The 27104-nt window shown below is 52.9% G+C and overlaps 5 protein-coding genes across 11 annotated transcripts in view; 3 read left to right on the top strand and 2 right to left on the bottom strand.

The window, feature by feature from the left end:
• Nucleotides 1-10681, bottom strand: part of MCRIP1 (MAPK regulated corepressor interacting protein 1) — a 69547-nt gene extending 58866 nt beyond the window's left edge. Inside the window, exon 1 of one of the 2 annotated variants that reach the window (XM_050764076.1) lies at nucleotides 10658-10681. In XM_050764076.1, the coding sequence (XP_050620033.1) occupies nucleotides 10658-10673 (16 nt within the window). In that variant the 5' untranslated portion in view covers nucleotides 10674-10681. The remainder of the gene's footprint in view (nucleotides 1-10657) is intronic. The other variant, XM_050764080.1, reaches the window with a different exon arrangement.
• LOC126939141 (anaphase-promoting complex subunit 11) overlaps nucleotides 1-24523 on the top strand; it is a 94659-nt gene extending 70136 nt beyond the window's left edge. For 2 of the 6 annotated variants that reach the window (XM_050764114.1, XM_050764112.1), the window contains exons 2-4: nucleotides 16512-16672; nucleotides 19302-19421; nucleotides 24175-24523. In XM_050764114.1, coding sequence (XP_050620071.1) covers nucleotides 19313-19421; nucleotides 24175-24320 — 255 coding nt within the window. In that variant the 5' untranslated portion in view covers nucleotides 16512-16672; nucleotides 19302-19312 and the 3' untranslated portion in view covers nucleotides 24321-24523. Of the gene's footprint in view, nucleotides 1-16302; nucleotides 16430-16511; nucleotides 16673-19301; nucleotides 19422-24174 lie in introns of those variants that run through there. The other 4 variants (XM_050764110.1, XM_050764111.1, XM_050764115.1 and 1 more) reach the window with 3 other exon arrangements.
• Nucleotides 12392-27104, bottom strand: part of ALYREF (Aly/REF export factor) — a 35494-nt gene continuing 20781 nt past the window's right edge. Inside the window, exons 2-7 of the mRNA XM_050764062.1 lie at nucleotides 15889-16152; nucleotides 15256-15387; nucleotides 13740-13887; nucleotides 13079-13142; nucleotides 12800-12977; nucleotides 12392-12704 (exon numbers count right to left, since the gene is read on the bottom strand). Coding sequence (XP_050620019.1) covers nucleotides 12690-12704; nucleotides 12800-12977; nucleotides 13079-13142; nucleotides 13740-13887; nucleotides 15256-15387; nucleotides 15889-16146 — 795 coding nt within the window. The 5' untranslated portion in view covers nucleotides 16147-16152 and the 3' untranslated portion in view covers nucleotides 12392-12689. The remainder of the gene's footprint in view (nucleotides 12705-12799; nucleotides 12978-13078; nucleotides 13143-13739; nucleotides 13888-15255; nucleotides 15388-15888; nucleotides 16153-27104) is intronic.
• Nucleotides 19428-23868, top strand: LOC126939125 (uncharacterized). The gene is given in 2 exon segments (XM_050764075.1): nucleotides 19428-23174; nucleotides 23176-23868. Coding segments are annotated over 2 exon segments (573 nt in total). The 5' UTR covers nucleotides 19428-23078; the 3' UTR covers nucleotides 23653-23868.
• On the top strand, nucleotides 26430-27102 carry NPB (neuropeptide B). The gene is made up of 2 exons (XM_050764097.1): nucleotides 26430-26756; nucleotides 26853-27102. Exons 1-2 carry the CDS (start codon nucleotides 26508-26510, stop codon nucleotides 26979-26981), a joined length of 378 nt encoding a protein of 125 aa, XP_050620054.1. The 5' UTR covers nucleotides 26430-26507; the 3' UTR covers nucleotides 26982-27102.

Raw genomic sequence — 27104 nt, 5'->3', positions numbered from 1 at the left:
TGCTTCACCTCATTGGACTTGTCTTCTGGTCCTAACTGTAGTGAGGTATGGTTGGTTTTGGGAAGCTGGGCTGGTCCGATCCACCCATTATCAGTGGCCTCCTCAACTGTCATCGTCAATTTTCACTGTTTCTCACATGCATCATTTTATTGGGCACTGCAAAATGCTGATTTTCTAATTTTGGGATTTTTTTGAGAAAGTCTTGCTCTTTTGCCTGGGCTGGAGTGCAGGGGCACACTCGTGGCTCACTGCAACCTCCGCCTCCTGGGTTCAAGTGATTCTCATGCCTTGGCCTCCCAAAGTGTTGGGGTTACAGGCGTGAGTCACCGTGCCTGGCCTGATTTTCTAATTATTTCTGTATTTCTTAGCTGGAGTTCTTTATTTTTTTAAAAAAGGACCCCCTGTCATCAATTGTTGCCCCAAAATTAAATACTTCATACAGAAAAGACAAATGCCTGATTCTTTCCTTTTATTTCCCAATTTTTATAAGTCAGTGCCCTTACAACTTCCAAAGGTAAACATGAGGTTTCTTTCCTTAAGCAGCATCATCAACTCTTGGATGTTGATATATTCAACACAAGCTAAAAAAAAAGGAATCTTAAGTCTTAAGATATCATTAAGAGTAACTTGAATTACTTATGAAGGATTTATATACTAAATATATGCTCACATTAATTTTCATATATAGATATTAATTTACAAGTAATTAACATGCTACAACATTTTATAATTCACTTCAATAATGTGTAGAGATAACATAAAAATTAACTCTAGCCTACCTTAGGCTACATGATCACAGACAAGCTGATATAATTAAAATGAAAAGATTTATTTCCTGGTACTTTCATGGCTTTATTTTTACATTAAAATCTTTCATGATGTATTATTTATTGCTATCTTTCACCAAATGGTTGGCCAGTCAATCCCAGGGTGACTTCTTAATAATAACAGCTAATACATGTAAACCATAAACATTTATGAAAATTATACACCCTCATATAAATTTCATTATAACATACATAAATTACAAAAGAAAGAAAAAGTCAACGAGGATATGGGGGAAGCCAAAAGGAATACAAACTAACAAATGAACCTAACTATGTACAAATTATGCAAATCACATAATTTGCAGGAGGAGGTGGAAAGAAAAGAACTCATCTAGGCAACATTTGAAACCAGTACTGTAGACGCTACAGGTCAAACACAAAAACAACAATGCACAATTAAGGAAGGTGCCCTCCATAGTGACTCTGCCTCCTGGGGGCACAGGTTGAGCAGTTCACCTACAGCACTGACATGGCATAAGTGAATGTCGTGTCAATCTGAGAGCCAGGTTTACCCCTGTCACAGGAAGAAACTACACATAAGGAAAGGGGCAGGTGAGACAGGAACAGTAGGAACTGGACAGCTACAGAAACCAACGGGGGTAAATGCATAAGCACGTGTCACAGATCCACTTCCCAGCTCTGTCCCAGGAGGGCCCAGAAGCAACAAGCACAGCCATTGCCCAGGTCTTGGTTGCTAAATCCGTCTCCAGTGAGGGAGGGCTCCCTGGAGAAGTAGCTGGGTCCAGAGCTGGGACAAGGAAAACCGAAGACATCCCAAAATAAGGAAGTGCTTAAATAAGGATGGGGCACAGGAGACAATCTCCAGGAGCTCCCAGTGGCCAAAGCATGACAGTATCAGATTATGACTCACAGACTCAAACAAACATCCCTTGAGTTCATACTGATACACACATCTAAAGAAATAAATGGTAGGTCTGGCGCAGTGGCTCATGCCTGCAATCCCAGCACTTTGGGAGGCCAAGGCGGGCGGATCACTTGAGCTCGAGAATTTGAGACCAGCCTGAGCAACATAAGGAAACCCCATCTCTACAAGAAATACAAAAGCTTAGCTGTGCATGGTGGTGAGCACCTGTGGTTCTAGCTACTCAGGAGGCTGAGATGGAAGGATCACTTGAGTCCGGGAGGTCGAGGCTGCAGTGAGCCATGATACAGCCACTGCACTGCAGCCTGAGCGACAGAGCAAGACCCTGTCTCAGAAAAAAAAAGCTGGAGAAGGGACTGCTCTTAGAGATGAATTCCAATTAATAAACGTCAAAGGAATGAGGAAAATGCAAAAATCACCTTTGAAAACTAAGTTAATAATTACTGCATTGCAAGACCCACCAGTGGATGCTGAAATCGGTGGGTAGGCCGGGCGCGGTGGCTCACGCCTGTAATCCTAGCACCTTGGGAGGCCGAGGTGGGTGGATTGCCTGAGCTCAGGAGTTCAACACCAGCCTGGGCAACATGGTGAAACCCCGTCTCTACTAAAAATACAAAAAAAATTACCTGGGCATGGTGGCGTGTGCCTGTAATCGCAGCTGCTTGGGAGGCTGACATGGGAATTGCTTGAAGCTGGGAGGTGGAGGTTGCAGTGAGCTGAGATTGTGCCACTGCACTCCAGCCTGGGTAACAGAGTGAGACTCCATCTCAAAAAAAAAAAAAAAAAAAAATTAGAAATTAGTGGGTAAAACTTGGAAGAGAAACAGACATTCACTTAGTCTGGAAGTATCTCCCCAAGGTATTTATGGATGACAAAGGGAAAACAGTAACTATGTAGTGGAGAAGGCCCGGCAGCCGCAACTGCCACCTGAACTAACACGACCAAGAGTTGGACAGACTGACATTGCATATCTCCACTATGCATTGAGAAGAGGACATCCCAGCTGTGGTATTCATGCCAAAAAATAAACCAGCAGGGCATGGTGGCTCAGGCCTGTAATCCCAGCACTTTGGGAGGCCAAGGCAGATGGATCACAAGGTCAGGAGTTCAAGATCAGCCTGGCCAGCATGGTGAAACCTTGTCTCTACTAAAAATACAAAAATTAGCCAGGCGTGGTGTTGGGCGCCTGTAATCCCAGCTACTTGGGAGGCGGAGGCAGGAGAATCGCTTGAACCTGGGAGGCAGAGGTTGCAGTGAGCTGAGATCACACCACTGCACTCCAAATTGGGAGACAGAGTGAGACTCCATCTCAAAAAAAAAACACCAAAAAAACAAAAACCTTGTCCAGTCATAAGGTCGGAGTCCCCAATGCAAGGGACATTCTACGAAACAGCTGACAGTACCCTTCAAAAGTGTCAAGGTCATAAAAGACAAAAGCTTCTTTTCTATAAATCTGAATATAAAAATGGTAACATTTCAGGAAATTCGTAGTTAAACAGAGAAATAGACTGACATTAATAGGCTGTGTTGGGTGTGGTGGCTGACGCCTGTAATTCCAACACTTTGGGAGGCCAAGGCAGGAGGATCCCTAGAGTGCAAGAAGAGTGCACGAGTTCGAGACCAACCTGGGCAACATGGTGAGACCCCATCTATAGTTTTAAAAACCAGCCAGGCGCGGTGGTGGTTGCCTGTAGTCCCAGCATAAGGAGGCTGAGGTGGGAGATCCCTTGATCCTGGGAGTTCCAGGATGCAGTTAGCTGTGTTTGTGCCACTGCACTCTAGCCTGGACATCAGAGGGAGACCTTGTCTCAAAACACAATTTTTAAAAATTTAGTTTTTGGTTTTTTTTTTTTAAAGATACTGAGATGGTACTATGTCCATTTCAGCAAGAATATCATAGCACTTTTCAGACAAGTTTTTTTTTTTCTTTTTTTTTGAGACTGAGTCTTGCTCTGTCACCCCGGCTGGAGTGCAGTCGTGCGATTTTGGCTTACTGCAAGCTCTGCCTCCCGGTTTCATGCCATTCTCCTGCCTCAGCCTCCCAAGTAGCTGGGACTACAGGCGCCCACCACCACGCCTGGCTAATTTTTTTGTATTTTTAGTAGAGATGGTGTTTCACCGTGTTAGCCAGGATGGTCTCGATCTCCTGACTTTGTGATCTGCCTGCCTCAGCCTCCCAGTGTGCTGGAAATACAGGCGTGAGCCACTGTGCCTGGCCTGAGACAAGTTTTTCTATAAAACTTAATGACATAAGGTAATAGGAAGAGACATGATCCTCATCTTTATGTAACTGGAGTTCAGGTATTCATTATGCTCAACAAAATCAACCTTTTATGATGCTACTTTGTTGAATGTGATGAATGCCACTGATAATAGGAAATTTAATTCCATTTAGGATATGTGTGTTTCCAAGTAAAGTCCTTCTAAATCTGCCACGGTGGCGATTTATCCATGGTAACGTCTATTCAGTCCAGACATAAAAAAGATAGAGATTAAAGACATTAAAAAAAAAAGAATTACAAAGAAGAAACTGCAAAGCAAAATCACAATGAGATATTACTTCACACCCAGTAGGATGACTAAACTATAAAAGATGAGTGTTGGTGAGAATGTGGAGAAATTGGAACCCTCATACATTGCTGGTAGAAATATAAAATGCTGCAGCTGCTTCGAAAAGTCTGGCAGTTCCTCAAAAAATTAAAGTTATCTCATGACCCAGCAATTCTACTCGAGAATTGAAAAGATGTTAATATAAAATGTATATAAAAATGTTCACAGCAGCATCATTCTTATAAAGTCATGGAGTGGAGGCAACCCCAATGTCCATGAAAAGATGAATAGACAAAAAAAAAACGTGGTATATCTATGCCAGTAGTCGGCCATAAAAAGGAATAGTCTTAGACACAGTACAACACAGATGCACCTTAAAAACGCTGGCTGGGGATGGGCACGGTGGCTTACGCCTGTAATCCTAGCACTTTGGGAGGCCAAGACGGGCAGATCAGGAGATAGAGACCATCCTGGCTAACAGGGTGAAATGCCGTCTCTACTAAAAACACATTTGCCACGTGGTGGTGGGTGCCTGTAGTCCCAGCTACTCAGGAGGCTGAGGCAGAATGGTGTGAACCCAGGAGATGGAGCTTGCAGTGAGCTAAGATTACGCCACTACACTCCAGCCTGGGAGACAGCGAGACTGTCTCAAAAAACAAAAAAAACACTGGCTGGAAGCTGGGTGTGGTGGCTCATGCCTGTAATCCCAGCACTTTGGGAGGCCAAGGTAGGCAGATCACCTGAGGTCAGGAGTTCAAGACCAGCCTAACCAACATGGGGAAACCCCATTTCTACTAAAAATACAGAAAATTAGTGGCTGGGCACAGTGGCTCACCCCTGTAATTCTAGCACTTTGGGAGGCCAAAGTGGGCGGATCACGAGGTCAAGAGATCGAGACCATCCTGGCTAACCTGTTTCTACTAAAAATACAAAAAATTAGCCGGGCATGGTGGCAGGTGCCTATAGTCCCAGCTACTCAGGAGGCTGAGGCAGAAGAATGGCGTGAACCCGGGAGGCGGAGCTTGCAATGAGCTGAGATCATGCCACTGCACTCCAGCCTAGGTAACAGAGCAAGACTCCGTCTCAAAAAAAAAAAAGAAAAAAAATTAACTGGGCATGGTGGCGGGTGCCTGTAATCTCAGCTTCTTGGGAAGCTGAGGTAGGAGAATCACTTGAACCCGGGAGGCAGAGGTTGCAGTGAGCTGAGATTGCACCATGGCACTCCAGCCCAGGTGAGAAGAGTGAAACTCCATCTCCAAAAAAAAAAAAAAAAAGAAAAGAAAAAACAACTTTGCTGGATGTGGCAGCATGTGCCTGTGGTCCCAGTTACTTGGGAGGCTGAGGTGGGAAGATTGCTTGAGCCCAGGATTTGCATTTACAGTAAGCTATGATTGAGCTACCACACTCCAGCCTCGTGACAAAGCGAGACCCTGTCTCTTAAAAAAAGAAACCTGGCCGGGTGTGGTGGCTCATGCCTGTAATCTCAGCACTTTGGGAGGCCCAGGTGGATGGATCATGAGGTCAGGAGATCGAGACCATCCTGGCTAACATGATGAAACCGTCTCTACTAAAAATACAAAAACAAAATTAGCTGGGCGTTGTGGTGGGCGCCTGTAGACCCAGCTACTTGGGAGGCTGAGGCAGGAGAATGTCTTGAGCCCAGGAGGCAGAGCTTGCGGTGAGCCGAGATTGCACCACTGCACTCCAGCCTGGGCGACAGAGCGCCTCCGTCTCAAAAAAAAGAAATCTATTATGTTAAGTCAAAGAAGGTAGATACTAATGACACTGATTTTATGAAATGTCCAGAATAGGCAAATCCAGAGACAAAATGAAGGTTAGTGGTCGCTGGGGCTAGGGAGTGACTGCTAGTGGGTAGGTTTTTTTGTTGTTTTTTTTTAAGACGGGGTTTCACTCTTGTTGCCCAGGCTGGACTGCAATGGCACGATCTTGGCTCACTGCAACCTCCACCTCCCAGGTTCAAGCAATTCTCCTGCCTCAGTCTCCCTAGTAGCTAGGATTACAGGCATGTGCCACCACGCCCGGCTAATTTTGCATTTTTAGTAAGAGACAGGGTTTCTCCATGTTGGTCAGGCTGGTCTCAAACTCCTGACCTCAGGTGATCCGCCCGCCTCGGCCTCCCAAAGTGCTGAGATGACAGGCGTGAGCCACCGTGCCTGGCCTAACTAGTGGGTAGGTTTTTTTTCTGAAATTCGATGGTGGTGGATGTGTGACACGGTGAATATAGGGAAAGCCACTGACCTGTGCAGTGACTTTAAGTGGGTGAACTTCATAATGTTAATTACATCTCAATAAAGCTCTTACTTCCGACAACCCTGCAGTAAGTAACAGCATTCTCCCCGGAGGGTCCTGGGAAGGCAATTTGGTTCGCACCAATGTGTACCAAATGGAACCACAAAAGGGTAAATACCCTTTTGTGATTACTGAATGCTACTTTTTGAACTAAAAAACTGGTTTTCTGGCCGGGCGCGGTGGCTCAAGCCTGTAATCCCAGCACTTTGGGAGGCCGAGACGGGCGGATCACGAGGTCAGGAGATCGAGACCATCCTGGCTAACATGGTGAAACCCCGTCTCTACTAAAAAATACAAAAAACTAGCCGGGCGAGGTGGCGGGCGCCTGTAGTCCCAGCTACTTGGGAGGCTGAGGCAGGAGAATGGCGTGAACCTGGGAGGCGGAGCTTGCAGTGAGCTGAGATCCGGCCACTGCACTCCAGCCTGGGCGACAGAGCGAGACTCCGTCTCAAAAAAAAAAAAAAAAAAAAAAAAAACTGGTTTTCTTTTTTGTACTTTTTATTGGGGGCTGGTGGGACAGGGTCTCACTGTATTGCCCAGGCTGGATTCAAATCTCTGGGCTTAAGCAATCTTCCCAAGTAGCTGGATTACAAGGAAACACCACCATACCCAGGTATAAACAAGTTTTAAGAACAGTTTAGGCTGGGTGTGGTGGCTCACAGTGGTTCACACCTGTAATCCCAGCACTTTGGGAGACTGAGGTGGGCACTTGAGGTCAGGAGTTTGAGACCAGCCTGACCAACATGGTGAAACTCCATCTCTATTAAAAATACAAAAATTAGCTGGGTGTGGTGGAGCACAGGTGGAGTCCCAGCTACTCAGGAGGCTGCAGGCTGAGGCAGAAGAATTGCTTGAATTTTGGAAGTGGAGGTTGCAATGAGCTGAGATCACGCCACTGCACTCTAGCCTGGGTGATAGACTCTGTCTCAAAAAAAAAAAAAAAAAAGAAAGCACTTTGTATTATATATATATGTATATATATGTGTACATATACGTATATGTCTCTGTGTGTGTGTATATATATTTTTTTGAAACGGAGTCTCACTCTGTCGCCAGGCTGGTGTGCAGTGTCACAATCTCAGCTCACTGCAACCTCCGACTCCTGGGTTCAAGCGATTCTCCTGCCTCAGCCTCCCGAGTAGCTAGGATTACAGGCATGCACCACCATGCCCAGCTAATTTTTGTATTTTTAGTAGAGACGGGGGTTTCACCATGTTGGCCAGGATGGTCTCAATCTTCTGACCTTGTGATTTGCCCTCCTCAGCCTCCCAGAGTGCTGGAATTACAGGCGTGAACCACCAAGACCGGCCTATATTTTATATATTTTTAAAACAAAACAGAAGTCAGTCTACTCCACGTCCTCTGCCTTCAGGTGTCATCTACATTGAGGCCCTCCATGCCTGGCCCCAGCCCGTGGCCTCCCCACACTGGCTGGCTCTTCCCCAGGCTAGACCACAACCTCTGGGTGATGTCCTCACAGGGCTCCTTCCTTCATGGCCTAGCAGGCGCCAGATATTAATGCCGTGTCAACCGCCCACCCTGGCCATGCTGGGGGCCTGGCTTGTTCTTGAGCCTTCCAAGTGTGTTCCCACCATGGGACCTTTGCACCTGCCATTCTCTGCCAGTGAAGCTTCCCCCAATACCCATTTATTTATTGAGGGCAGGCCTGACCCTGAAGAACTAAGACTGGCCGGGTCCCGCCCAGCTCCTCCCTGGTCCCTTTGTTTTCTTCCACAGCCTTTTCGCCATCTGACATCTTGTAATTCACTGTCTTCTGTCTTTTCCTCATTAGAATGTGTGTTCTACCAGGACAGAGATTTCGTGTTTCATTCACTGCTGGTTTCCCTGGCACCTGAAATGGTGCCTGGAGTGCAGCAGGCTCCACGTATCTGTGGGGTAAGAAAATGAACTTCCTGTGGGGCACGGTGGCTCACGCCTGTAATCCCAGCACTTTGGGAGGCCGAGGCGGGCGGATCACGAGGTCAGGAGTTCCAGACCAGCCTGGCCAACACAGTGAAACCCTGTCGCTATTAAAAATACAAAAATTAGCTGGGCGTGGTGGCAGGCACCTGTAATCCCAGATACTCAGGAGGCTGAGGCAGGGGAATTGCTTGAACCAGGAAGATGAAGGTTTGAGTGCTCCCTCAAAAAAAAAAAAAAAAAAAAAAAAAACCTCTAAAATGAAGGACTGTATTACTAGATGGCTGAGAGGATAAATGAAACGTATGTAGAACGCCCAGCAGCGCTGCAGCCTCGGACACTGGCTGACCATTTGTGCAGCCTGAGAGAGGAGTGCTCTTGCAGCCTGTGTTCCCACCATGCCGCACACTCCACTCCCGTTAGGCTAGACTGCAACCTATCACTTGTATGTTTCCTGTATCAGACCATCAGTTCACTGTAGGTAAGAACCAAAAGTTTCTCATTTACATGACAACTCTGTTGCCAGATGCAGACATAACCATCTCATGAGATCTGAAAGGATTTCTGAGAGCAACAATGTAGCCCCTTGACCCACAGGAGGCTGAACATGATTCAATTAGCTTCCTAGTCTAAACTGCTTGTTAGATCTCTGTGCACACCAGCCAAAAGCCAGAGCACCTGTGGGAGCTGCACGCTGACACCTGAGACCCTCTCCAAGGACCCCAGGCTGAAGACAGAGCTGGGCAGGCCATGAGCCACCCTGGAAGAGCTCCAAGTCCCACAGGAATGCTGCCTCTCCTGCCTGGGGCTGGCCAGTTCCTACTCTCAACCCATGCCGGCCAGGGAAAGGGACCAGGAAGAACAGGGCTTCCCTTTTCTCCCCACATTTGAACACCCTGAGTGTAATCTGGCTTTGCCACCCTTCAGTCATATGTCCCATCTGGGTCAATCCCTGTGCTTTCTTTTTTTTCCAAGACGGCGTTGCACTCTTTTTCACCCAGGCTGGAGTGAAATGGCGCGATCTCGGCTCACTGCAACCTGCACCTCCCCGGTTCAAGCGGTTCTCCTGCCTCAGCCTCCGGAGTAGCTGGGATTACAGGCACATGGCACCACGGAACCACAGGACTGCCAGAGGCAGAGAAGGTTCCCCGCGAGTGCCCATGGGGCAAAGGCTGTCAGTTCAGTTTGTTGGCTATAGCTTGCTGCCTGAGCAAAACATCACTCAGTCACCAGGTGGGGGGGCAGCAGGGCGCTGGGCAGTGTGGAGTGTCTGCCCTGCAAGGCCCTGTGCCCGGAGGACTGGCAGCACCCTTCAGGAGAGGACCAGACAGCCCAGCTGGCCAAGACCTCAGGTCTACTTGCTGTCTGTGCAGTCAGTGGAAAAGCCCACTCCTGTCTCATAAGCCCCCCAATGGGACAATAAATTAAATAGTTCTCTAGCCTTGGAAGTAAAGTAAGGTTTTGTGTTTTATGAATAAGGAAATGAAGGCTGGGTACGATGAGGCTCAGCCCAGCTACCTGACCTGCTGCCCACCAAAAGCCCCAGTGGCTTCCAGACCCAGCCTCTACCCTAGTTATAAATGGCCAGCCCTGCCCCCACCCCAGGAACAGAATCAGGTCATTCTCCTTTGACCACTCGGCAGCACCTGCCTCAAAGACCCACCACTGGACCCCCAGCAAATGCCAGCTATTGCTTCTATGACATCATTTTCTCTACTTCCATAACCTCCAACCCTCCCAAGACCATGCCACATGTGGACACTACCTCAACGTGTCCACGTGCTATCAGCTGACAAACTGGAGAGGTCTGGCTCTAGGCAGTGCTCTCCTGCGGGCCAGCTGGTGCCTCTGCCCAGCCTGTCCGATGCGGAGCACTCCAGATGCTGACACCCCTCAGCAACGACACCTACCCACCCAGTCCCCCAAGGCCTCATAATACTTCATTCCCATGCCCCTCACTCCTGAGAATGCCAGTAAGCCCCAAATGCCAGTAAGTCATTCCTCCCTCCAAATACCTGTTACATCACTACTGCACAACCAAAGCAGTGCTGCCTGTCAGTCCTGGCATTTGTCACACCCTGCAGAGGCTGATCATACCAATCCACCAGGTGCCCTCTCCACTTCCTAAGCAGCAGGGAGCCAGTCCTAGCACGGCCCCAGAGAGCAGCCCCCCTGCCTGGCATGAGCCTGCTCAGGTCTTGCTCCAACACTGAGGCCAGGCCAAGGGCACCTGCTTGGGGATAACCTGATTCCAACTCACTGAACTGATGACATTTTCCTGTCACATTCACAGCAACTAAAGCTAGGTACTTAGTAATCCTTTCTCCTGCTAGACTGGGCTTCTGGAAGGGCCAAGATTAGTCATCCTGCTCATCTGGGTTTCTACACTGTGGCCCTGGCTGGCCCGGGGCAAGCTGCTTAGATGGCAGCTGCTGACCTGTAGTGACATCTGTGACCAACAGTGAAAGGGCCACCCTCAGTCACACTCCCCTGCCCATGACTCAGCCAGGTCCATCCCAGCATGGAAGCAAGCTTAGCCTGGGATGTGTGCCCGCAGGAGCCGCTGGTGCAGGGAAAGGTTTCTGCAGACACGGCGTATGTTCCTGTCTGTCTCTCCACTACCACTACCCACTGCCCTGGTCTTCTGTACATCCCAGCAGTGGGACAGTGGCATCAGGCAAAACTCGGGAGCTTCCTTGTCCCCCTTCCCATCTCATTCTCAAAGTGCTGTCACCAATCCAGCATCGGGGGCATAAGGCTCTCTCTCCACTGCCCAGCTTGGAGTGCAGCGGCATGATAATGGCTCACAGCAGCCTCGACCTCCAGGGCTCAAGCAATCCTCCCACCTCAGCCTTTAGACTAGCTGAGACTACAGGAGCATGCCACCACACCCAGCTAATTTTTGTATTTTTAGTAGAGACGGGGTGTTGCCATGTTGCCTAGGCTGGTCTCCAACTTCTGGGCTCAAGAGATCCTCCTGCCCTGACCTCCCAAAGTGCTGGGATTACAGGTATCAGGCGTTGCCCCACTCTTTTTTGAGACGGAGTTTTACTCTTGTTGCCCAGACTGGAGTGCAATGGCACAATCTCAGCTCACTGCAACCTCCACCTCCCCGGTTCAGGCGATTCTCTTGCCTCAGCCTCCCGAGTAGCTGGGATTACGGGCATGCGCCACCACACCCAGCTAATTTTGTATTTTTAGTAGTGACGCGGTTTCGCCATGTTGGTCAGGCTGCTCTTGAACTCCTGACCTCAGGTGATCCGCCTGCCTCAGCCTCCCAAAGTGCTGGGGATTACAGGTGTAAGCCACCACGCCCAGCCGCCCCACTCTTAAATGGACAGATTGTCACAGCTTCCACCAGTCACTTCATCAAATACACAACTAAGAGAGAATCCTCATACCTTGCTCTGTGGCAACGTTAAAAAAAAAATAGAAAAACAAAGGAATTACACTACAAAGTCAAAACTGCTGAATCCACGTTTCTCTGAAAACCAAAGTACCAGAAAGGAAGGAATAGCCCAGAGATGCTCTGGCTGTGGGAAGTCTGTGGACAGCACACAGGGCAGCCCGCCCCACCCCAACCTCCCCTCACCTGGAGGCACAGGCACAAGGGTCAACAGGTGGCTCCGGGCAAAGGTGTCCTCCCACCTGGTGAGTTAGAGAGGAAGGCGTTAGGTGTGAGGCAGGAAAGAGAATGAGAAAGGAAGCAGGCAGCTTCGGCCCTCCAGGAGTGGGGACCCCCCACCACCCCCACAACCCATGCCAGCGTCAGGCGTCCAACACCAGATGGGGCTGCACCCTCCATCCCCAACTCAGGTTCCCCCCCACCAGCTGGACAGACACCAAAGTCCTAGCCCAGGCTTGGACTCCAACAGTGGGACGAATCAAACAGTTCCAGTTCTACACACATTTCTATTTTATTATGGAAAAGGTGGAAACGCCACCTTCTCCACAACAGCAACCGGTAAAATTTATCCCAAAAATAACTCGGTACAAAACAGGTCTGTTTCAGAATTTAAAAAAAAAAAAAAAAGAAAAAAAAAAAAAAAAAACCTTTACATGAGTTTTTAAATCCTATTTTAAAACATAAAAGAAACAAATCCATCATTGGCCGCACAGCCCCAGCCACCGCCCACCCCCGACCAGGGAGCAAGAGGAAACGCCTGGGTCCTGTTCCACACGCGGATTTGCCGGTCTGTTTAACTGGTGTCCATCTGAAACACAGAGGAAAAAGAGGCTCGCATTCACAGAAGGCCTGCTCCCCACTGTGGCTTCGACCGGGCCCCCAGCTGGCTCCCCCGGGACTCACTCTCGCATTATAGGCGTCCAGCTGGGCATCCAGCTCCTCTGCCGAAAGCTGCTGCTTTGAATTTCTGCCGGCACCTCTGCCTCTTCCACGGGCGCCTCCACGGGTGCCCCTCCGAGTGCCTCCACCGCCACCAAAACCTCCAGCGCCACGGTTTCTAGTCATGCCACCTCTGTTTACGCTAGCAAGGAAAACGAAACCGTTCGCATAGCTGGAAGAACCCCAAGGGCGATACAGCTACACCCTAGGCCAACACCCTTCCCCAGAGGCCCCGGAAGTCACCTCTGTGCAGGTCTCCGCTGTGTATCAATCTGTGATGTGACAAGCTGAATGTTCATGGGGCGGCCTGCGGCAAAGAATACAAGAGGGCACGTTCTAACGAGAGGCTCTGAAACCAACCCAGCTGGCACCACACCCTGGTCTCCATGCAAACACTGGAAAGGGCCTCTGTGTGTCTCAAATGCCCCCGACAAGGGAAATGGCCTGGAGATACTGGTGGGAGAACAAAATGGCAAGGAAGCAACCCCACCAACACCTCCTCATCCTTCTCAGTCCAGACTGGGTGGGCTGCTTGCTGAGGTGTCAGGGTGCTCGTGGGTGGAGAGGTGTGGGTGACCTGACGAAGAAGAACCGGTACCTTTGTCTTTACGACTACAGCCCCGCACTCAGAGGTGTACTATGGCGGTTCTGAGAAGGCTTCACAGAAGTGAATCTTCCGGAAGGAGCTGAAGGAGGGGAGGGATGTAGCTTGCTGGATGGGGGTTCACAAGAGGTTGGTCCAGATGTGTGGGGCAGCATGAGAGGTGGCAGATGGAAGAGAGAGACAAAGGGGCAAATGCAAAGTGTCCTCAGCCACAGGGGTACCCCATTTTCCTACCTGGACAGGTGCCAGCCCCAAACTCCACAAGCCCCACAGTCAGCGTGGGTCTACCCCCAGACTCACCATCCAGAGGGACGCCGTTGTACTGCTTCATGGCCTTCAGGGCATCTGCCTTCCGCTCAAAGTGCACGTCTGCTGTTCCTAAGCTGCGGCCAGAGCGATCATAGTGCACAGCCGCCTTCTTCAGCGTTCCAAATTCAGCAAAGAGTTCCTGGGAGTTGCAAAGAACAGTTGTCAGAAAAGCAACAAAACTGGGTTCCTTCTGGTGGCCCAGGGACAGGCCCTGGAAGCGTGAGTTGCTTTGGGGGTGGTTCCCTGGGAGGCAGGACAGTGGTAACGGGAAATGAGGGAAGGGTGGGGCAGAAGGGACAGCAACTTCCAAAAGCACCTGGGTCTGAGGGCTCCTGCCATTGTGGGGACCTGACACGTGTACCACGATGCAGATAGAGGAAGTCGCAAAGCCCACTAGCAAGGGGCACAAAATTAAGCCACTATCCTCCTCAACGAAGGAAAATTTACAACACACCCAAGGGCTGTTCCAAGAAACGGTAAAGGCCAAGATCAAGAGCAAGAGCAAGGGAAGCAGTCCGATATCAGACCAGCTTGAAGGGCCTGTAGATTCGGGAGCCCTGACCCCAGCCCCTCCCCCAGAGGCAGATTCTGGCTCACCTTTCCCTCTCCTCCTACTCAAGCCTGCCGCAAAGTCTGAAGTCAAGCGCTGCCATGGAAACTGCCCTGACCTCAGGCAGGCTGGGAGTTGGAGAGGGAACCCAGAGTGTGGGGATACTCCGGCCGCAGGCACACAGCGGGAACTGGAGTTCACCAAAAGCGGTTTCCAGTGGATGCTAGAAACCACCTTAAAAAAAGTGTTGAGACACTGTGAGTGCTCACTGGCCCTACTCTGTCCTCCCAAGGCAAATGGCTGGGCTGTGGGCAACTGAACCCTGCCCAGCCATCTCCAAAACTGATGCCCAAAAAATCATTTCTTAACCAGAAAACAAGTTTAAATGCCACTGGGATTCAATTTTTCTTTTTTAAAAAAAGAAAAGCTTCAACCAAAGATGGGCTTGAGAATCATGTCACTGAAGGGACACGGGGGTGGGGAGTGATAAAACCGCAGCGTACAACGTCTTTATAAGACAATACTCAAGGCAGACAGAGCCAGAAAATCACACAGGTTTCCTGTGCTTCATAAGGTACATAAAAAAGATTATTTTTCTCACATTAACCCACTAAAAGGGGCACAACATTTAAAGAGCAACTGGGCTGGGTTAAACAGCCAACAACCACTCACATTTGATCAGTCTTGGTCCCTGTTAGAAACTGGAAGCCCTGGCTGGGGATGTTCACTCACAGAACCCATCTTCAGACTATCAGCAGCAGTTCCTCAGGCTCGGCTAGGCTCGCACCTGCCTGCGGACTGAGCCCGGCTTTACTAGAGCTAGGTCTGTCCTGCAGCGCTTGAGAGCTGGGAGCGCTCCCTTCGCTAAGGCGGGAAGGGGACTCAGGGCCCCATCCCCCAAATCACGATCGGTCCTGTGCAGGGCGAACGGCTCACCGAGAAGCCGTCGTCTCTTACCTGAATATCGGCGTCTGAAACTCCAAAATCCAGATTGGACACCAGCAGTTTCCCACCCGTCTCCACGCCGGCACCACCCCCGAAGCCACTGTCGAAAAGATCGTGCTGCCACTTGTCGGGAAGTTGTTTTGGCTGAAGAAAAAAAACCGCAACAACAGCAGATCCGTGAGTCTCAGTCCAGGCCTTTCCTGGCCCTCACGGCTACTCCGGACCCTTCCTCTTCCCGGCCTGAGAGGATCCGGCCGAGACGGGGCCGCCAGCGCTCCCTCCGGCGCAGCAGCTGCCCCAGCCCGAGGCGGCACGGTCCCACCGCGGCCGCACAACTTCAGTTCCCTTCGACTAACTTCCCGCCGCCGGTGCCGCGCCCAGCGTCCCCTCCTCTCCCGCCGCCACGAGGCCCCGGCGGCCGGAACAAACAAAGAGCCGGGAAGGGTCTCAGCCTCCGAGACCGGGCCCCGAAAGAACGACCTCGCTCCCGCCCACCACCCCCTCCGCGCCCACACGCACCCTCCGGACCTCCGGGCGGCCGCTCCACCGGCCCTATCTGTCCGCCGGCCCGGGTCTCCACCGCGAGACGCCCCGGCCCCGGCTGGTCCCCTCCCGCTCTCCGGCGCGGCCGGCCTCCGCACTCACCCTGCTGTAGGGCGCCGGTCGGTTCCTGCCGCCTCCGCCGGCCGCGCCGCGGGCGATGGCCGGCCGGTTCCGGATGGGCCCGCCGCCTCGACTCACTCGCGCGGCGGCCTGCGCCCCACCGCCGCGACCGCCCTGGGAGCCGGCCCGGCCGCGGCCCCGGCCCCCGCCGCGGCCGCCTCGTTGGCTCCGGTTCAGTTTAATGATGTCGTCCAGAGACATGTCCATTTTGTCGGCCATGGCGGGCGCGGAATCGGGCATCGGCTCGAGCCCGCGCGTCAGCACGCCGGCGCGTCACTTCCGGCGCCTCGTGAGGCCTTCCGGTGCCACGGCCTCGGAGCGACTGCTGATTGGCCGCCGGCGGACGGCTGCGCGCGCGGGACGGGGTGAGGCGGGAAGGCGCGTGCGCACTAGCTCGCGGGACTCGGCGGGCGCTGCTGAGGGAGCCGGGCCGCGACTGAGGTCGTTTTTATACCTTCCCGCGCGGACGCCGGCGCTGCCAACGGAAGGGCGGGCAGGGCGGCGCGTGATTAGGTTGGCGAAGGTGCGAGGGCGCAGGGGGTGGGGCGGCAGCCGTTGGGGGCGGAGCCTGCGCGCCCCTCCCTCCCCGCACGCCCCACCCGATCGCCCTGGGCTGGGGGCGCTGGGGGCCCTGCGGGCGCGGCGGGTGTCCGGCAGCCGCTGGGAGTCCTTGTTTCCGCTCCCGCCCGGGACTGTGCGCTCGGCTCGCGGCGGGGTCCAGCGGACGCGGCCTCGGCGGGCGACAGCCGCCGCAGAAGAGCTGCGGGTTGGTTGTTTGGTCCCCACCTGCAGACCCCCGAGTCTGCACTCTCACAATTTGCTAGTCATATCCTTTACAAGTTTTCGTGCGCGGTCACGCCTGCAATCCCAGCGCTTTGCGAGGCCGAGGCAAGAGGTTCGCTTCAGCCCAGCAGTTTGAGACCAGCTGGGGCAACATAGTGAGACCCCATCTCTTAAAAAAAAAAATTAGTTGAGGCCGAGACGGGCGGATCACGAGGTCAGGAGATCGAGACCATCCTGGATTACACGGTGAAACCCCGTCTCTACTAAAAAATACAAAAAAACCCTAGCCGGGCGAGGTGGTGGGCGCCTGTAGTCCCAGCTACTCGGGAGGCTGAGGCAGGAGAATGGCGTGAACCCGGGAGGCGGAGCTTGCAGTGAGCTGAGATCCGGCCACTGCACTCCAGCCTGGGCCACAGAGCGAGACTCCGTCTCAAAAAAAAAAAAAAAAAAAAAAAAAAATTAGTTGGGTTTGGTGGTGCACTTTTGTACTACCAGCTACTTGGGAGGCCGAGGTGGGAGAATCGCTTGAGCCCAGGAGGTCGAGGCTGCAGTGAGCCATGATGGCACCACTGCACTCCAGCCTGGGTGACAGAGCCAGACCCTGTCTCCAAAAGAAATTATATGACATATTTGCAACTTATTAATGAAAACCAATGTGCTATTTCATGGAATTTTTTTTTTTTTTTTTTTTTTTTTTTTTTTTTTTTGGAGACAGTCTCCTTTCGCCCAGGCTAGAGTGCAGTGGGGCAGTCTTGGCTCACTGCAACCACTGCCTCCTGGGTTCAAGCGATTCTCCTGCCTCAGCCTCCCAAGTAGCTGAGACTACAGGCATGTGCCACTACACCCAGCTAATTGTTGTATTTTTAGTAGAGAAATTAGTTGTATTTTTAGTAGAGACAGGGTTTCGCCATGTTGGTCAGGGTGGTCTTAAACTCCTGACTTCAGGTGATCCGCCCGCCTTGGCCTCCCAAAGTGCTGGGATTACAGGCGTGAGCCACCACACCCAGCCCACTTCATGAATTTTAAGTTGTTTTGAGATATTTGCTTTTGTTTTTGTTTTTTGAGCCAGGATCTCCCCTTGTCACTCAGACTGGAGTGCAGTGGTGTGATCTTGGCTCACTGCAGCCTTGAACTCCTGGGCTCCAGCTATCCTCTCGCCTCAGCCTCTCAGGCAGCTGGTGCATGCCACCACAGCAGGCTTTTTTTTTTTTTTTTTTTTGAGACAGTCCCACTGTGTCGCCCAGGCTGGAGTGCAGTGCTGTGATCTTGGCTCACTGCAACCTCTGCCTCCTGGGTCCAAGCGATTTTTGTGCCTCAGCCTCCTGAATAGCTGGGTGCTGGGATTATAGGTGTGCGCCACCACGCCTGGCTAATTTTGTGTGTGTACGTGTGATGGAGCCTCACTCTGTTGCCCACGCTGGAATGCAATGGCATGATCTCGGCTCACTGTAACCTCTGTTTCCCAGGTTCAAGTGATTCTCTTGCCTCACCCTCCCGAGTAGCTGGGATAACAGGTGCCCACCACCACACCCGGCTAATTTTTTGTATTCTTAGTAGAGACAGGGTTTCAGTATGTTGGCCAGGCTGGTCTTGAACTCCTGACCTCAAGTGATCCACCTTCCTCGGCCTCCCAAAGTGCTGGGATTACAGGCATGAGCCGCCACCTGCAGCTAATATTTTTGTATTTTTGTAGAGACGGGGTTTTGTCATGTTGGCCAGACCCACTTGAGATCTTTGAAGATATCCTCAACATGAGGTAAAATGAAACTCCTGACAGTGTGATCTCTCTGTCCGTGAGGAGCTGAGTTCCCTCCCTTGGAGAGAAAAGTGTGCCCTTTCTCTAGACGGCTAAAGAAACCTCACAGATAGTTCTTTCTTTTCCTTTTCTTCTTTTTTTTGGGTAGAGACAGTCTCACTATGTTACACAGGCTGGTCTCAAACTCCTGGGCTCAGGCGATCCTCCCAAGTTGGCCTCCCAGAGTGCTGGGATTACAGTCGTGAGCCACAGTGGATTGCTGCCAGGGCTCGCTGTTCTGCAGTAGCTCCCCTGTAGCCCTGACCCTCTGTACCCAGAGCCCTTTACCTGTTATTTCTTTTAATAGAAATGGGGCTCACAGCAGGGCACGGTGGTTCACGCCTGTAATCCCAGTACTTTGGGAGGCTGAGGCGGCAGATCGCTTGAGGCCAGGAGTTTAAGACCAGCCTGGCCTACGTGGTGAAACCTCGACTACTAAAAGTACAAAAATTAGTCTGGTGTGGAGTCGCGTGCCTATAGTCTCAGCTACTCAGGAGGCAGAGGCACAAGAAATGAGGTGAAATCATGCCACTGCGCTCCAGCCTGGGTGACAGAGTGAGACTCCATCTCAAAAAACAAAAAAATTAATAAAAATAAAAGTAAAATAAAATAGAAACAGGGCTCACGATGTTTCCCAGGCTGGGTTGCACGATGTTTCCCAGGCTAGGTTTGGACTCCTGGGCTGGAGTGATCCTCCTGCCTTGGCTCCCTGAGTAGCTGGGACTAAACTGTGCCAGGCTTATACCTATTTTGGCGCCTAAATGTTCTAGCTCTGCAGACTCAATTTAGCCAGTCGTCCTGTTCCCCTCCACCACAGGCTCTGTTGCCATGAAGGTGAAGATTAAGTGCTGGAATGGCGTGGCCACTTGGCTCTGGGTGGCCAACGATGAGAACTGTGGCATCTGCAGGATGGCATTTAACGGCTGCTGCCCCGACTGTGAGTGTCCCTTCCGTGCTGTCTGAGCTGCCCCGGCTGTGAGTGTCCCCTCCGTGCTGTCTGAGCTGCCCCGGCTGTGAGTGTCCCCTCCGTGCTGTCTGAGCTGCCCCGGCTGTGAGTGTCCCCTCCGTGCTGTCTGAGCTGCCCCGGCTGTGAGTGTCCCCTCCGTGCTGTCTGAGCTGCCCCGGCTGTGAGTGTCCCCTCCGTGCTGTCTGAGCTGCCCCGGCTGTGAGTGTCCCCTCCGTGCTGCCTGCTGCACTAGCCTCGGTGGCTCCTGTTAAACCTGCATGACATCCCCACAGTTCCTTTTTTTTTTTTTTTTTTTTTTGAGACAGAGTTTCGCTCTTGTTGCCCAGGCTGGAGTGCAGTGGCGCAGTCTCGGCTCACCGCAACCTCTGTGTCCTGGGCTCAAGCGATTCTCCTGCCCCGGCCTCCTGAGTACCTGGGATCACAGGCGTGCGCCACCACACTCGGTTAAGTCTGTATTTTTCAGTAAAGACGGGGTTTCTCATGTTAGGCTGGTCTCAAACTGTCAACCTCAGGTGATTCACCTGCTTCAGCCTCCCAAAGTGATGGGATTACAGGCATGAGCCACTGCACCCCCCCCAACATTTTCATTGTCATTTCATGAAGAAAAGTTGATAGAAAAAAAGCCAGGTGGTTGGGACTCATGTTTGTATAAAGATCCTGCACAGACTTGATAGCATGAAACTCAGCTGTGAAATACGTGGGATTAAAAAGGGATTAGAGGCCAGGCGGGCGGCCTACACCTGTCATTCCAGCATTGTGGGAGGCCAAGGTGGGCGGATCACAAGGTCAAGAGATCGAGGCCAGCACGGTGGCTCACGCCTGTCATCCCAGCACTGTGGGAGGCCGAAGCAGGCAGATCACAGGGTCAAGAGCTCAAGGCAGGGTGTGGTGGCCTACACCTGTCATCCCAGCACTGTGGGAGGCTGAGGGAGGCAGATCTCAAGGTCAGGAGACCATCCTGGCCAACATGGTGAAATGCCATCTCTACTAAAAATACAAAAATTAGCTGGGCGTGTGGCGCGTGCCTGTAATCCCAGCTACTGGGGAGGAGGAGGCCGGAGAATCGCTTCAGTCTGGGAGACGGAGGTTGCCATGAGCCAAGAGCAAGACTCCGTCTCAAAAAAAAAAAAAAAAAAAGATTAAACTTTTTATTTGAAAATTCTCAAAATTGAATGGTATAAGCTAGGTGCAGTGGCTCACGCCTATAATCCCAACACTTTGGGAGGCCAAGGCAGGCAGATTGCTTCAGGCCAGGAGTTCGAGACCAGCCTGGCCAACATGGCAAAACCCTGTCTCTACTAAAAATAAAAAAAAAATTAGCCAGGCATGGTGGCAGGCGCCTGTAATCCTAGCACTTTGGGAGGCCAAGGTGGACGGATCACCTGAGGTCAGGAATTTGAGACCAGCCTGGCCAACATGATAAAACCTCGTCTCTACTAAAAATACAAAAAAGTAGCCGAGCATGGTGGCGCATGCCTGTAATCCCAGCTCCTCAGGAGGCTGAGGCAAGAGAATCGCTTGAACTTGGGAGGTGGAGGTTGTGGTGAGCCAAGATCGCACCATTGCACTCCAGCCTGGGCAACAAGAGTGAAACTCCGTCTCAAAAAAAAAAAAAAAAAAAGTTTGATTACATTTAGGTTGAAAGCAGAGTTTTGTATCAGCAAAATGGTTTTTCATGAGACCAAAATGAACGTAAAGCAGAAGCAAGGGTCAAGGTTTTGCCCAGGGAGGACAAGAAGAACTCCCCAGAGGACAGTGGGCAATGGAGAGGACAGCGGGGAATGGGGAGGACCGAGAAGCTCCCTACTATCCCAAGTAACCAGGCGTATTTTTGTGGGGCCAGGTGTATGCCCATATTGATTGACAGGGTCTCACTATGTTGCCCAAGCTGGACTTGAACTTCAGCAATCTCACTGCCTCAGCCTTGCAAGTAGCATACCACCACACTCATCTGGCTTTGCTTTTTTTTTTCTTCTTTTTTTGAGATAGAGTCTTGCCCTGTTGCCCAGGCTGGAGTACAGTGGCACCATCTCAGCTCACCGCAACACCCACCCTTCTGAGTTCAAGGGATTCTCCAGCCTCAGCCTCCCAAGTAGCTGGAATTACAGGCGCACACCACCACAGCCAGCTAATTTGTTATATTTTTAGCAGAGATAAGGTTTTACCACGTTGGCCAGGCTGGTCTCAAACTCCTGACCTCAGGTGATCCGTCCACCTCGGCCTCCCAAAGTACTGGGATTACAGGTGTGAGCCACTGCGCCCACCCCTGTCTTTGCTTCTTTAGGTGAAGTTGAAATGACTGAATCTTAGTACAATTTTTTTTTTTTTTTGAGACAAGGTCTTGCTCTGTCACCCAGGCAGCAGTGCAGTGGCAAAATCATAGCTCACTGTAGCCTTCAATTCCTGGGCTCAAGTGATTCTCCCACCTCAGCCTCTCAAGTAGCTGGGACTGTAGGCAGGCTCCACAATGCCTGGCTAATTTGTTTTTTAATTTTTTGTAGAGACAGGGTTTTGCTGTGTTGCCAAGGCTAGTCTTGAACTCCTGGGCTCAAGGGATCTGCCTGCCTTGGCCTAGCAAAGTGCCGGGATTACAGACGTGAGCCACCATGCCTGAACAAAACTACATAAATTTTTAATTTTTTTTTTTTTTTTTTGTGGAAATGGAGTCTCACTGTATTTCCCAGGCTGGTCTCAAACTCTTGACTCTGTCCTGCCACAGCCTCCCAGAGTGCTGGGATTATAGGCGTGGTGCCTGGCCAGTACAAATACTTGTTATTCTAGGCTTAACTTTTACATTGGCTCTAGCTAAACAGAAATCTTATTATTCAGGAATTAATCCTCATTTAATCAAATGGGTAGGGTGTAATATTAGGAAATTAATGATTGACTCTGCCTGATTGGATTTGTACTTAATAGCTAATTAGGTTAATAACTAGGCATTCACAAGGCATGGTTTTATTTGATCCCTTTTAAATTGCTCTTAAGGATGTAACAAAGACAGCACGGGGTGCTCTGAGGGCAGTCACTCAACTTCTGGAGCAGCAGGTTAACTTCTGAAATTCCTCCAAACCATGTGTCCACGCCTAGTCTGGCTGCATCTGTGGGCCAGATGTGGGTGGTGAATCCTGTGGATTAGAGGCGGCACTAGGCAGCCCCCGACTGACTGCAGTGGAGGGTCCACAGGCAGCCTGCAGAGCCCGGCCTGCACCATGCCAGCTGGGCCTGTGATGGGACATCCAGAGGGGTGCTACCCTGAACTCTCAGCATCTCTCCACTGGCACAGTGCGCTCAGACTTTGTTAAAATGGGGCCTGTTGGCTGCACACTAAGGAGTTGAGAGTCTGATTTTTGGACCTGCTGATGGTTAAGTTATAGTGAGTCAGTGTTAACGCGCAAAGCGTTTGACAAGTCTAATGTGCTTCTGGGCTAAGCAGCACCAGGTTTCTTTTGCTAAAATTGAACTCCTTTGAAAAATTCAGAGTGGCTAAGTTCAACAAAGACCGTGGGAGCCCGAGGCTGGTAAACAGTGAGTCTGTCCCGCATCCCAGAGGACTCTTGTGGCAATGCAGTTTTGCGGAGAGGAGTTTTAATTTAAAGAAATGCAATCAGGAGATCAGCAGGTCCTTGAATGAGTCAGCCTCAGTGCATCTGCGGACTCATCAGACACCCCAGGCCGGCTTCGGGTGGGGAACGCACTAGAACGAAGCGGCACCTTTGTCTAACGGGGCCTCTCCTGCGCACTCAGACCCTCTCCTCAGGGGGCTCGCAGGCTTCGCTCTCATTTGAAAGGGGTGATTTCAAGCAGAGTTGTGCTGAGGCTAGAAAGCCCCCATGGGCAGGTCCTCCCAGGGCTGGGAGTGGGCATGCTGTGGGGCCGCCGGTGCCGCCAGGACAGGAGGGCGGCCATGAGCTCCAGCTCCACAATGCCAGACCGACCCTGCCACGGGGCTGGGGCTGGGACTTGCTGTGCTTTGCTGGCAGCAGCTGTTTCATGGGGTTTTCCAGGCTCTTGGAGATCAGGGACACTTGTTTCTCTTGATCATGGCTTATATGAGTATCCCTCTCTGTCAGGCCCTCTCCATGGAGAAAGCATTTCTAGGTGTTTGGGCTGGTGCCCGCAGCCTGTGCCTGTCCTGGGAGGCAGGGCCCATCAACATGGCGTCCCCAGTGCCTGGGCGACACCCCGGATTCCTGAAGTCTAGGGAAGGGTCTTCTAGGTCCCCAAGCCCCACCCCTCATGCCCTTGATCAAGAGACCAGTTCACTACTCAGATGTGTGTCTCCTTGGTGCCTTGACCATTCATGTGACCTTTTTGGCATCACAGATCAAGTGTCTGCAGGTGGGCTCAGGGCCTGTAGGTCAGACGATGCCCTTTTTCCCCAGCCTCAAGCACGGGACAGTGGTCTAGACCAGAGTGCCTCCTCCCTGATGCCGCCTCCTCAGCAGGGTCCCTGGGCTCCCCGCTGAGCATGATGAGCCTGAGCCTGGGTGTGGTTGCCTGGGGTGGAGGCCTCATGTCTGGCATAGTTGCTGGTCTTCGCCTGGGGGCAGGCTGGTCAGGAGACCGATTGGGTAACTCTCCTGATTTCGGCTTCTGTGAAACATGAGAGGCTGCAGTGCTGGAGCCACTGCCCAGGGTCCCAACCTGCACCCCTGCCTGGCTTGTCACATGCTCTGTGTCCAACCTGGTCATGCCTGTCCTTTTCCCCGCCTCCCCTCTGTAGGCAAGGTGCCTGGCGACGACTGCCCGCTGGTGTGGGGCCAGTGCTCCCACTGCTTCCACATGCACTGCATCCTCAAGTGGCTGCACGCGCAGCAGGTGCAGCAGCACTGCCCCATGTGTCGCCAGGAATGGAAGTTCAAGGAGTGAGGCCCGGCCTGGCCCTCGCTGGAGGGGGTGTCCCGCGGCCCCTTCCTCATGCTGGCGCTGATGGCTGCGGTAGCTGCTGCTGGGGACAGCGCCCCTGGGCTGTAACAAGGTGGAAACAAGGGCTGGAGCTGCGTTTGTTTTCCCATCACTATGTTGACACTTTTATCCAATAAGTAAAAACTCATTAAACTACTCAAATCTTGCTGGAGGCCGCTGGGTGCCTGTGTTCTCAGCATATTGATGCGGTCTCGGTGTGTTTTGATATGAAAACTCTCATGAATAAACATCTCCGTGAAACGCTCTCAAGGCACTCATCAAACCCTGAGTCACAGCTGGGAGGAGAAGGAGTGGGATCAGACGGTAGGGCCTGAGGCATGCTCTTGCCTGCTGGATGGCCGGTCGGCCCTGGACCCTCCCTCAGGCTGGCTCTGAGGGACTCTGGCTGTGCACAGCTGGCAGCTGCTGCTTGTGGTACCCCCGGACTGAAGGCCACCATCTCTAAGCAGGCGTCCGTGTTCTCACTGGGACTGTCTGCAGCTCCTAGGTGGAGCTGGGCCTCCCACAGTGTAGGGATCGGTGTTCTGACACTGGGAAGTGTGTCCACACATGTCTGAGGCTTCCCTGCCTAGGAAAGGGTGGCCCTGGGAGGCTCCTGTGCTCCCCACAATTGTGGGAAGGGGCCACTGGGGGAGCGGCAGCCCTGGGGTCTCAGGCTGCTTCTGGACAGAGCGCAGGCTGTATCTCTAGTAACCTGGGGAGCCCTTGGCATTCATGGGGCCAATGCCCTGTGCCCAGTGTGAGCCTGTTGACACTTCCTTCCTCACAGCACCCTGGGGAGTAGACCAGGCCTCCCCTGAAATCTGTGTCAGATTCCCTGGAGAGACAGGACTCTCTATATGAAGAGTATATATGAAGAGTTTATTGGGAGCATTGACTCACTATCACAAGATGAAGTCGCACAATAAGCCATCTGCAAGATGAGGAACAAGGAAGCCAGTCTGAGTCCCAAAACAGAAGTAGAGAAGCCCACGGCTGTGGCCAAAGGGCAGAGAGCCCCCGGCAAGCCACTGGTGTGGGTCCAAGAGTCTGAAAGCTGAAGAACTTGGAGTCTGATGTTCGAGGGCAGGAAGCATCCAGCATGGGAGAGAGATGGAGGCCGCACTCAGCCAGTCTGGTCTCTCCACGTTCCTCTGCCTGCTTGTCCTCTGGCTGTGCTGACAGCTGATTAGGTGGTGCCCACCTGGATTGAGGGTGGGTCTGCCTCTCCCAGCCACTGACTCAAATGGGAATCTCCTCTGGACACACCAGGGACAATACTTTGCATCCTTCGATCCCATCAAAATAACCCTCAGTATTCACCATCACACCTGGGAAGCACGGAACCCAGAAACAAGTACCAGGGCCCCAGTGCCAGTGCCTGTCCTGGCGAGATATCCAAAAGAAGACGTGACCAGGACCTTGGGGGAGCATGAAATGGTGAGGGCACAGTGAGCCTGAAGGCGGATGTCACCTGCCAAGAGAGCGGCTGGCAGTCCTGCCTGGTGCCCTTCCAGGGGCAGAGCTGGCAGAGAGGGGCCTCCAGGAATCGTGGAGCCCCAGTGCCTTGGTGTGGCTTTCCTGAGGTCAGTGCCTGACCTTGCCCCGCTCCCAGAGAACCCCGTCAGTAGCAGCCCTGCTGGTGGAACCTTCCCCGAAGGGCATGAAAGAAATGAGGGCCCCACAAGCCACAAGGACTCTGATGCCTGGAGCCAAGAATACCCCTCAGGGTGGGAAAAACCGCCCCCTGGGCACTGTGCAGTGTGGCTGGCTCTCCCGCCTCAGGAGTACTGGGGACTTCCTGGGGGACGACTCCTAGCGCTGAGCGCCCGTGGGCCCTCCCCTGCTCCCACTGAGGCCCACGCAGGCCGGGCCAGAAGGACGCGAGCGGCGTGGGTGGGGAGCTTGAGGGGGCGTCGGGCTCCGACCAAGCGGCAGATCCCTGCGCGCCTCGGGCGCTCACCCGTGCGGCTGGTTCCTCTGGGCTGCGCAGGTGCGACGGGTCCTCCGCGCGCGCCGGCTGCACCCCCAGCCCGCCCGCCGCCCCTCCCGGCCCCCCGCAGCCTCGGCCCGCCCCCGCCGCAGATATAAGGCGGCCCAGGCGGTGGCTGCTCCGAGCCCCGACGCCGCCGCCCTCCCGCCCGCGTCCCCATGGCCCGGCCCGCGACACTGGCAGCCGCCGCCCTGGCGCTGTGCCTGCTGCTGGCGCCGCCCGGCCTCGCGTGGTACAAGCCGGCGGCGGGGCGCAGCTCCTACTCCGTGGGCCGCGCCGCGGGGCTGCTGTCCGGCTTCCGCAGGTCCCCGTACGCGCGGCGCTCCCAGCCCCACAGAGGGGCGGAACCCCCGGGCCGGGCCGGCGCCTCCCCGGAGCTGCAGCTGCACCCCAGACTGCGGAGCCTCGTGAGTCCAGCGGGCGGGCCGGGGGCTGACGGGGGTGCGGCGGCAGGACGCGGGTGGGGGCGCGGCGGCCTCTCAGCCTCTGCCCGCCCGCCCCAGGCCGTGTGCGTCCAGGACGTCGCTCCGAACCTGCAGAGGTGCGAGCGGCTGCCCGACGGCCGCGGGACCTTCCAGTGCAAGGCGGACGTGTTCCTGTCCCTGCGCTCCGCCGACTGCCGCGCCCGCTGAGCCCGGAACCCGGACCTCTCCGGGCACTGCTGGGGCCCCCCGCCGGCTGGGGATGGCGCCCCTGCTCTCCCCTACTCCGCCCACCCCGCAGTTCATGGTAAACAAATAAATAATGAGGCGGCC

Source organism: Macaca thibetana, chromosome 16, assembly GCF_024542745.1.
Source record: "Macaca thibetana thibetana isolate TM-01 chromosome 16, ASM2454274v1, whole genome shotgun sequence".
Taxonomy (NCBI): domain Eukaryota; kingdom Metazoa; phylum Chordata; class Mammalia; order Primates; family Cercopithecidae; genus Macaca; species Macaca thibetana.
This window is presented reverse-complemented; position numbering and strand designations above follow the sequence as displayed.

What these genes read in the sequence shown, in the direction of transcription:
- NPB (XM_050764097.1), top strand. Translation starts at nt 26,508, where the DNA reads ATGGCCCGGCCCGCGACACTGGCAGCCGCCGCCCTGGCGCTGTGCCTG. An exon ending in ACCCCAGACTGCGGAGCCTC is followed by an intron (nt 26,757 to 26,852) that starts GTGAGTCCAGCG and finishes CGCCCGCCCCAG; the next exon opens with GCCGTGTGCGTCCAGGACGT.